Here is a 10594-nt window from a genome sequence, read left to right as displayed (position 1 = left end):
CGCGGCTCCCGCTCCTTGACGGAGATGAAATGAACACCTTCCACTTCTGTAAAAAAATAAATCCATCTTCCCTCGCTGCTTTGCCCTGTTTCACATCAGAGCTGTTGCCACCGTTACAGTTTTCCAGCCTCTTCTGCTACCAATTAAGAAATTAATTTATCTTGGGTTAAAAACCCCAAGATTTCTGCCCAGCGTTTCCCTCTGGGTGGTTTTTAACCCCGGGAGATGGAATCCCTTTCAATGGGGTCGACCAGGCTGTTAAAGAGCTACTCTTTGCTAATTTAAAAATGCTGCACGTATTTTTCTTCTCCCCCTTTCTCTAGATGGTGGTGGAAAAGGCCATTCTTTTAAGATAAGCTTTTTGCTTATGTGTCTTTTGGGCTATTATATTTTTTTTTAAATGGCAGCACTCGAGGGTACAATGGGTTGTGAACCACGTGCGACACGTCGCGCTTGGGCCAGCCTTGAGCAGCGGCGTTTGGGGGCGTGAGGGGAGGATGAGGATGGCTTTTCTTCCTCTGACAGAGCGGGGCTGGCTTTAAACAGTGTCTAGAAATGAGGTAAATTCCCCCTGCTCACCACGATATTTGCACAGGCTTGATTTTTCACATCCAGCAGGTCAGAGGATTTCCCTGGTTCTTGGGCTGGTGAACGAGGGCAAGAAATTCTGTACCAGCAGCGTTTGCTCTGTGTTTGAGGAAACTGAGGGGATTCATTCTAGGTTTCCACAAAGCCCTTTGAATGTGTATGCATTTCCACATCCGCTTGGACAATGCACTGAAACTTACTGTATTTAGTAGTTTAACCTACTACTGAGAAATGTTTAATGCTTAAATGTCTAATTAAAAAGCATCTTTAGAATGTTGTTGGATGGGAAAGTGTTTTTTTCCTGCTCTGTCACTTCTTTATATTGTACATGGATTAAATATCTACTTCCTTCTCTTCAGGTTATCGCTATGTAATAAAAGATATATAAATATGTTATTACTTCCTAAATGATAGAACATACTGTAATACACTTTATATAATTCTATTTTAATTCCAAATTATGCTTGTTTGAATTTTTTACGCTCTTATTGCCCTATATTTTGCTGTTAATACAAGATGGGAGTGGGCTCTTAGCTTCAGCGCGTTCTTCAGGTATGGTTCATCAATTAATTCTGGTATGGTTTTTCATTAATTACTGGGACCTGCCGTGGAGCAGGTTTCAACTCTTGTCCCAACGGTGTCCAAGTGACAATGGAGACCCTGGGGAGTGCTGTGTCCTTGTCCCTCCTGTTACAGCTGCTTGGATTTTTTTGCTTAAAAAGCTGCATCAGTAATTGTTTTTTTAAAAAGTGAAAGTACAGGGTTTGTGGAATTTAAAGCTGCTTCTTTTCTGATTGCACTTTTCTCATTAGTACCAGAAGTCCTCCCTCTGTTTTAGTTTGTCACTGGGGGATTTACATGGACATTCTGGTTCTTTTCATTGGACTCCCCGGGTGTGGATTTCTTCCTTTTTATTTTTTCTGGTGGCAAATTCACCTTTTTAAGGTCTGTGGAGCTTTAATTCGAGCCCTTCGCTGGTCAGAGTCTCAATGATTGGGTTTTACTTCCTGCAGAGAAAGAGGTAAGGGCTGCCTTCGAAGCCTTTGAAGCCTGAAACATCCTGGTAAAGTGGCCCTGAAGGAATTAACCCCCTGCCTTTTTGCTTGCACAAAAGTTTGCTTTGCCCTGTTATTTGTTCATAACAGGTGGTTCATAACCTTTAGTGCTTGTGCAGAGACTGAAATGTGCCTGGTCCCTTGAGTATTAACTGGAGGATGTGGTTGGATGGCGAGGGGTTAAATGCAGAGCTGATGTCCCAAAACAGCTGAGTGGGGATTGGGGCAGTTCTAGGACAAATATCATATCAATAAATTTAAATACAGTCTCTAAAAGCCTGCGCCCCAGTAAAAGGCACTTCTGTCCCTACACCTTTTCCCCCTTACTTTGGAGAAAACCTGGTGCTGATGCTCTGGGATTGTTGCCCTTCGTGTCACCTCGGTTGGAAGTGAGAGCACCTCGGGCAGAGGTTTAACCTCATCCTGTGGAGCCCGAGGAGCTGTGGATCCAGAATTCCTGTGGTCCCAGCCCAAACATGCTCCATGTGTGCAATGCCCCGAGTGTGGGCAGAGGGAATTCACCAGAAGCAGGGTGATGTGGCCATAACTGCTCTCATGGAGACCATGAGATCATGTTGGCCAGAGATCTCCCTCTTCACCTTCTTAAAGGACCCTTGTGGAAGCCCATGGTGTGGAGGCAGCAGAGCAGCCCACCTCCAGGTCCCAAGGGGCGAAGGATGCATTGGATAAATGGCCCCCATGGCTGCCTTGGGGGTGAGTGCTGGACATGGGGGTGTCACTGTCCCCCCACAGAAACGTTGGGAAGGAGAAGCCGATGTTGAGTTTTCTCATCGACTTGAGCTCTGCACTCATGAGTGCTCTCAGTTGGTTTTCCTCCATCCTCATGGGAATTTGAGGAATAAAGGTGGGCTTTTAAGCAGGATAGGGCTTTTGTGGCAAAAGAACCAGCCTCCGTGGAACTGTAGTGTGGATTTGGGGGGATGGTGTTGTGAGGTCCTTCACCCGGGACCGCGGCGTCCAGGAACCTCTGGTCCAACCCAGTTCTGTGGGTGGTGGAGGGTTCTAAGGGGGGGTTAATAACAGGTCCCTGAGCACACCCAGCCCCCGTGTCCCCCTCCCCTCCTCTTCCCCAAAACATCATCTGAAATAACTTCTGGTGGGACTGGAGAAGGAGGAGAGACAACGTTTTAGGGCATTTTTCCTCTTCCCCTATTAACCGTGATGGTATCCAGCCTGTTTTTAAGGGAGCTGTTGTGTAGGTTAAAGTTTGATATCGTTCCACGTAGCCTTGTAGAAGATGTAAATACGGGTCATAGTAAATACATTGTGCTACAGAAAATATTTTGTACTACATAGTTTCCTAAATAATAAAGATATTCTGGCGGTCGTGTATTGTACTGTACAGCTGCAATTCAGGCTTAGCTTTACCAGTTATTAAGAAAAAAAATATATAATATCTGCTTTCTAAGAACGGTGCTGTCAGCATTTCTCGAAGGGGTTTAGGAGGCTGACAGCGAAAGGAAATTGAGCTCTGTTAGGAGGACAAATCAGTGAGATCTGCCTCTTCTGTTATGTTTTTTTGTGATTGCCTTTTCAGAGTTGGGGGGAGGAATATTCCCAGACTCCGCAGCCGCTTCGGGGCTGAGTGTCCCGGGGATGGAGTGGGGGGAAAAGTCCTGGGTTCCTGATCTGTTGAAAGCAGATGCTGCTGTGTTTGCTCAGAGAAACAAATTAATCCTTTCCCTGCTGTCCTTCGGTACAAAAGTGATTTTGTATTTTCCAGCCCAAGCAATTTCATATCCCAAAAAAAGATGAAAAGGTGAGAAGGAGCTGCACTAGGAAGGGACTGTCTCAAACCACTGTCCCTCAGATCCCTTCATAGGTACAAATGTCACTTGAATAATGACAATAAACAAGCTCCTATTGAGCTGTGCTGCCAGGTGCTCTTTATGTTTAGCTTTACATCGTGAAGGCCCTTCTCCCACCCACCTCGAGTCCCGTTCCTGGAGCGGGCAGTCTCCAATGTGGGGGAAAAATCCTCCTTTGGATGCAATTTGTCTCATTCTTCATCAGAACCTGCGGCAATGGGCAGTGGTGGAAAAGAGTCTGGTGGTCTCTGTCCGACCAGGCTTGGGGTGTCCCTCCCCCGGGACGTGGGTGATGGGCTGGGGGTGAAGATCCCCACCATAAAGGGCTCTGGTGTGTGGTATCATAAAGCAAATTGCAGCAGGAGAGCTCCATCTGCTGCTGCGGCGGAGGGGACAGCTTCTGGCCATCTGCCAGTCCCACAAACTGCACGTTTCGTCCAACCCGGCCAAGGGGAGTCGCTTTTTGGCAATTCTGGTGAATATTTCATGTGTAATTCTTGTTTTTGAGACTCCTTAGAGCTGAAGGTAGAGAAACCCTGCAAGAGCAGTACTAACTGGAGATGGCGAACGCAGGTTGGTGTCCCCTGGAGAAGAGGGAATGGGGCCCACAACCAGGAAAGTCAAATGCTCTCAGGTGGCATCTGAGAGCCAGATGGTTGGACTTGATGATCCCAAGGGTCTTTTCCAACCTAGATAATTCTATGAATCTATGATCTGGTGTGGCAGGACTGTTCTCCCCCCCCCGTTGGGTCATGCTTGGCCTGTGACGGTGGATGAACCCACCTACAAGGCATTTGGCTCCTAAAAGTTGGTCCCCCTGAGCCCAGGGCAGTGTCCGTGCAGGGGGGCTCCCGGCAAACCGAGGTGCAAAGAGGGAAGAGGGGCTGGATGGAGGTAACCTTCCTGAAAAAGGGTCAAAGCTGAGGTGAGAACCCAAATTTTGAGTGCCAGCCTTGCCGTGGTCCCATCCACCCCCAGTTCCCTGCCGTGCTCCCAGAAACTGACACCAACCCCGTGTTTAGAGCCCAAACGAGCTGTAAATATTTTGCTTTTTCATATGTGTATATATATATTTCTGTTTTGTTTTGTGCTGTACTCCATTTCTAGGCTAAACCCTCCCGTGAACTGCTGACGGGAGAGTTTTCCAGAGGACCTGGCAAGAAGCAGCGTGAACGTGCTGATGCGAATTTCGAGGCTAATCTTCTGTAAACCCGCGCGGCCCGTTTTTAAGGGGCGGCCGGGAGAAATGTGAATAACGCTCCCGTGGCGCCCCGCGAGCCCCCGCTATTGAGATGAGATCTCAGGGATGGAATTCGGTGGACGCAGCTGCTGTATCAGCGGCCAAATAATGTGCTGTTCTGTTCAGAAGCCACCCATAAATAGCAGGGCCGCCCGCGCCGCCCGGCAGAGCGGAACCACGCCGGGAGAGGTAGCGGCGGCGCTGCTGGGACTGGAAGGGGCTTGAAAAAGAAAAAAAAAAAAAAAAAAAAAGAAAAAAAAAAAAGAATTAGCATGTCTGAGTTGAGGTCTCGCTGCCGTGGGTGTTTTGCCAGCGCTTGGCGAGGAGCGGTGCTGCAGGGCTTTGGTTTAGGATGCCAGTCAAACTTGGGGGGGGGTTGTTTCTTTTATTTGCCTCCTATGAAAGCTCTCAGCATCCCCTTGGATTTGTGGGGGGAGAGCAGGCAGGGGGGCAGCGTGTTCGGCCAGGGGTTGAAAGCTTTTTGAGGTGGAACTTCATGAGATGTTCCTGGAGAGCGAGGAGAGGGCTCTGCTGCCCCAATGTGGGGGGCATTGGCTCCTGCTGCCGGGGTCCCCTGTCCCCCCCGGGGGGTGGTGGGAGCAAAAGGGGGAGCCGACAGGTTTCTGTTAGTGGGGAGCGATGTCAGCAGCTGGAAGCTGGGACCTGGCACATTCCTGCTGGGAACAAAAGGGAGAGGCTTTTGGACATGAGCGTAGCGAGCAGCTGGGAGAGCTGCCCGGGGTCAGAGAGGAGCTGTGGCCACTCGGAAGGTGGCTTGGTTGGGTCAGGGCTCTGCAGCCCCACGGTGATGCCTGGGCGAGGATGCAGGGCCCGTGGGCAGGGAGGAAGAGGAGGATGGATAACGGAGCCATTCCTTCTCTCCCGGCCATCCCTGGGATTTACAGCTGCTGCGCTTGGGGAAACCGCCTGGATTTGTGCTGCCTCTTCCCGCGCCAGCTTCATCTTTTGTTATTTTATGAAATATTTTATAATTGAGAGGCTGATACCTCCCACTGAAGCGTCGTTGCCGTGTTTAACCTCCTCCCGTTTGGGTTTTCCAGGCACAATGACCGAGCAGCAAAGTCCCCCCGAGCAGATGGCGACCGGGGAGGGTGCTGGCGAGCGAGTTGGCAATTACAAGGTATTACTGGTATCCTGGGGGCAACTGGTTTCCGAGGGGTTTCGGGGTGATGCTGCTGGTCCCCCTGCGTGCAGCGGGCTGGCACCGCTCCGAACGGGTTGCACTTGGTAAGCAAGCAGCCTCCAGCTCTCCTAACGAAGCAGCTCGTTAGTGTCACCCCTCTGATGGATCTCCTCCTGGCTCCCCCCCTGAGCGGAGCCGGGCTGGGGAGTGATGCTTCCTCCCGGGAATGTGCTGCTGCCTGGCAGGAGGAGACGCTGCCGGCTGCCTCTGAGGCTGCCCACAACATTTCCCTCTCTGCTGTGCAGCTGCACAGCTTTTAATCCCCGAGATAAAGCATCCCGTCACGGCGGGGATCAGCTGAGGGGCTGAGTGGTGAAACTCCCTGGGTGTTTTGCTTTTTTTGTTGGTTTTTTTTTAGGTTATAATTCTTATGCTTGTGCGTTGGCTGGAGGTAAAATGGGCTGCGGGTGTTGCGGGGGCTGCAGCCCTTCCTGCAGCTCGGGGGGCTGGGAAAAGCCCCTCCTGGCTGGGGAAGGCTGGGAATTGGAAGCAAATCTTGCAAATGGGGTAAAGAGGTGCCAGGAGCTTGGGCTGCTCATCACTTTGGGGTGGGAAGAAGTTCTCAGTGACTGTGGGTGTCACCTCCGTCCCTTGACACCCACCCCCATCACATGGTGTCCACAGGAGGCTCTGTCCTTGTCCCAGGGTTTCAGTGGGACCCCTTTCAGGTGAGGGGTGCAGCCTGGCTGCCCTCCTGACCCTCCTGCTCCCCAAATTGTGCTGGGAGCCCTGGGCCCTGCTCCCCGCCGTGCTCTGGCTCCAACTCATCCTGCAGCTCAGCCCCGAAGCTCTGCTTAGAGCGGGAGGTCCTGGGGAAGGTGGTGTGGTCTCTGCACCTGGGAAGGGTTCGTTGAAAACACTGAAAAATGAGCTTCTTCCAGGCCAGGGCAGGAGAAAGAATGGATCTGGAGGCAGCAGTGAGAAGGAAAGGACGGGCCATAACCAGGCTGGGGACAGGAGCCCACAACCTTGGAGGTCCCTCCACATTTTTGATGCTGTGTTTGTGCCGGTCAGCTTGTTTTCAGCCTGTCATGGGTGAAATATCAGCTTGTGCTCTACCAAGCAAACAACTTTGGCCCATACATGGCTGAGGAGTGAAGCTCAGGAGCCGTCTGTTGGGACAGAGACCCGTGATGGGATCCAGCCCTGCCACAGGAGAGGAGCAACACTGATGCAGGGTGGCAGGGATGGAGGGGATGTGCCTGGAGACCACTTTTGCTGCTGCCTGTGTTTGCCAAGGGGGGGTCCTGCAGTGGCTGCGGTGGCAGCTGATGGCATCTGTCCCCACCTTAGATCACGATCTACGAGCTGGAGAACTTCCAGGGGAAAAGGTGCGAGCTGACGGAGGAGCTCCCCAGCATCACCGAGAAAGAGCTGGAGAAGGTGGGCTCCATCCAGGTGGAGTTTGGCCCGTAAGTCCAGGGTGGGGAGGGGGCAAAGGGAGCATCCCCCTGCCTCGGGATGGAGTGCTCCCACCTTGGTGGGTGACCATGCCATCCCCAACCCTCTGGTCCTGCAGGTGGCTGGGCTTTGAGCGACAAGCCTTCGCCGGGGAGCAGTTTGTCCTGGAGAAGGGGGACTACCCACGCTGGGACTCCTGGTCCAACAGCCACAACAGTGACAGCCTGATGTCCCTCCGTCCCTTACAGATCGTGAGTAAAGGCTGTGTTGGGGTGTCTGCACCCCCTGGGACAAGCAGCACGGCCCATGGGGGTCTTGGGGGGCTGGGGACATGCAGGGCAGCCCCTGACCCGTGCTTTCTTGCAGGACAGCCCCGACCACAAGATCCACCTCTTTGAGAACGCGGGCTACACCGGGAGGAAGATGGAGATTGTGGACGACGACGTCCCCAGCCTCTGGGCCCATGGCTTCCAGGACCGCGTGGCCAGTGTCAGGGCCTTGAACGGAACGTAAGGCTGGTGGCACTGGGGGCATGCGGGGACACCCCAACGAGCTCCCATCCTGTGACACCGTGGTTGGTCCCCCCAGGGTGGTGGCAGGGATGCCTGGCACAGCCACTGCAGTGGGGATGGAGCAGCTCTCCCCACGATGCTGCTCATGCCCATCGTGTCCCTTGTTCTCTCCTCGTTGCCACCCTTTCCCTGGCCCACAAGGAGCGAGGGGGGGACCAAAGCAGTGTCACCAGGGCTGTGTGACAGCTCCTTGCCCTGACCCAGGGCTCTGCTGGGCACCACCACAAGAGTGGTAGAACCGTGGCCCCTTCTCCACCCTGGGGTCCCCATCCCCTCCCAGCACGATGGCATTTCCCACCCGGGCACCTTGTTGTGGTGACACTTGGTGGTGATGGAGCAGCAGCCCCCTGGGTGGTGGTGGTGGTGGTGGTGGGGTCTGCAGCTGGAGCTGACCCCCCCCTGGGTGGTGGTGGTGGTGGTGGTGGTGGGGCCTGCAGCTGGAGCTGACCCTGGGACACCCACCTCTGTCCCCTGCAGGTGGGTGGGCTACGAGTACCCCGGGTACCGGGGTCGCCAGCATGTCTTCGAGAAGGGGGAGTACCGCCACTGGAACGAGTGGGACGCCAACCAGCCCCTCATCCAGTCCGTGCGCCGGGTGCGGGACCAGCAGTGGCACCAGCGGGGCTGCTTCGAGAACAGCTGAAGGACACCCCAGCCCCACGCTGCCCCCGCTGCCCCCGGGATGGGGGGGGGTTGGGGGGGAGCTGACATGACGCCGCCGGCTGATGCTGTGGCCTTGATGGGGTTTTTTTTGTGCAAAAAAGACTCAATAAAGCTCTGAGCTGGAGGCTGCCGGGGGTCCTGAGCTGGGGTTGTGCTTGTTGGGGGGGGGTGCAGTGAGTGGAGTGGTGGTCCTGGGGTGGTGGGATGTGGATGGGTGCCACGACAGTACCCCCAGAATCTCCAGTGCCCCCAGCATCTCTGGTACCACCCAGTGTCTCCCGTGCACAGCAGAAGTGGGGAAAAAGCAAGTATTTGCAGTGTCACATAAAGGCTGCAGCTTTCCAAACCTCTCGCCCCCCAAGGTGGTGCCAGTGCCCTCTGGGGGGGACGTTTTCCTATGATTCTGCCCCTTCTCAAAGCATCTCCCTGGGCTGGGGGAGCTCTGCTGGTGGCTCCTTCCCCGCTTTCCCCATCCCTGCCCCCTCCCCTGCAGGAGGGCATCCAGCCCTAAGGACATGGTGGTGGCTTGGGAGGTCCTGGGGGGCACGGGCAGCTCCTGGGGTGGTGGGGTTTGGGCAGCCCTGGGGGGAGCAGTGGGGAGAACAGCCATCCCCAAGTGGTTCCATGTCTTGTGCACCCCGAAGCGGGGCTGACCCCATGGGGTCAGGGCTGTGTGTGGCCCCAACACCCTGCAGCCCCCCCAGCCCGGTCCCGAGGAAGCTTTCCCCCCAGTATCTCGGGGTCGTTGCTCCCTGGGGATGATCTCTCACATGGGGCAGCTGGTTTGGTTGCAAAAGCAGGGGTTAGTGGCCCCTCTGGACCACGTGCCCCGAGGATGCTGGCAGGGAGCTGGGCATCCCAGCACTGAGCTCGGGGACCGCCCGGGGCTGGTGGCAGAGACAGGAGGTGGCTCAAAGCTGCCCAAGCACTTCATGGTAGTCACTGAACAACTGCTCCAGAGCTTTTCTCTTTGGGCCCAGGTTTGCAGCTGCTAAAGGAGATTGTGTGGCCCTAAGGGGCAAAAGCTGCCTCCAAGCCAGTCCATGGGGCTGCTGGAGCCCTGGGGACTGCAGCATCCCCACTGCCCAGGGCTGAGATGAGCTAGAACCGGCCAGGCAGAGCCGAGGGGAGGGAATCACAGCCCAGCAGGAGCTGTGCCCACACCATGTCTGCCACTCACTGGGGTATGCAAGGGGCTGGGATATGTGGGACAGGGGGCACATACCCTGTGGGGCAGGTCCTTGGGGGTCCTGGGCTGGGGACCCCTATGAATTAGCCCAGGAAGATGGGGAGGGCAGTGGCTGGACCCCTCTGAGGTGCTGCAGTTGGAGGCACAAGGCATGGAGAAGGACGGTGGCAGGGCTGGGAGCCTTGTAGGCACTTGCTCACAAACCTCACTCACCAAAACCTGTCTGTGGCGTGACAAGATTTCTTTCAGAGCCACACGGTCACCTGTGGCCCCTGCAGCCCCACGAGGCCCCATCACCCACAGCTGGGACAACTGCAGACTGTGGGGACCAGCCCCTTGGAGTCTCACTGCCTCTGGCGGCAATATCCTGGTGGAGGTGACACTGCATGTGGCTGTTGTGGGGCTGGGGGGCATCCAGAGGTGCCGTCGGGGGGGCTGCAGTGTGTCACCAGGGCTGGCAGCACATCTGCTGTGGGACCTCCAAGAAATGCTGAGTGCAGAAGAGAGCTGCTCTGGGCCACGTTAATGCTGCATGATACTTGCTGGGGTGATGAGAGGGGGTTCCTGCTCTTCTGAGGGGTGAGAGGGGGCTGTGGGTGCTGCCCAGCACCCATGGGGGCTGGTAGCCGTGTTGTCATGTGTCCCCCTCGCTGGGAAAGTCACTTTGTGGCAGCCAAAATCATCCCACAGCCCTGATGTGTGTCCCTTGGTCCTGGCAGTGAGATGCCAGAGAAGGGGTTTTGCTTCTGCCCTTAACCCTCAGCCCGTCCCTGGGGGGAGCGAGGGGGGTGCTACCCACGCTGGGCACAGCCTGGTTATGGGGACACATCCCAGTTATGGGGACACATCCCAG

At 55.0% G+C, this 10594-nt stretch overlaps 1 protein-coding gene across 1 annotated transcript; it reads left to right on the top strand.

Annotated features, from left to right (window-relative positions):
* The first annotated feature begins 5776 nt into the window (after nucleotides 1–5776).
* Nucleotides 5777–8574, top strand: CRYBB3 (crystallin beta B3). Its single transcript, XM_014944804.1, has 5 exons — nucleotides 5777–5853; nucleotides 7210–7328; nucleotides 7436–7568; nucleotides 7684–7826; nucleotides 8367–8574. The coding sequence occupies exons 1-5, from the start codon at nucleotides 5779–5781 to the stop codon at nucleotides 8530–8532; spliced, it is 636 nt and encodes a 211-aa protein (XP_014800290.1). The 5' UTR covers nucleotides 5777–5778; the 3' UTR covers nucleotides 8533–8574.
* The last annotated feature ends 2020 nt before the right edge of the window (nucleotides 8575–10594 follow it).

The sequence above is a fragment of the Calidris pugnax genome, unplaced genomic scaffold (assembly GCF_001431845.1).
Source record: "Calidris pugnax isolate Ruff unplaced genomic scaffold, ASM143184v1 scaffold139, whole genome shotgun sequence".
Taxonomy (NCBI): Eukaryota; Metazoa; Chordata; class Aves; order Charadriiformes; family Scolopacidae; genus Calidris; species Calidris pugnax.
The sequence above is the reverse complement of the archived record's forward strand: the minus strand, read 5'-3'. Positions and strand labels throughout refer to the sequence as shown.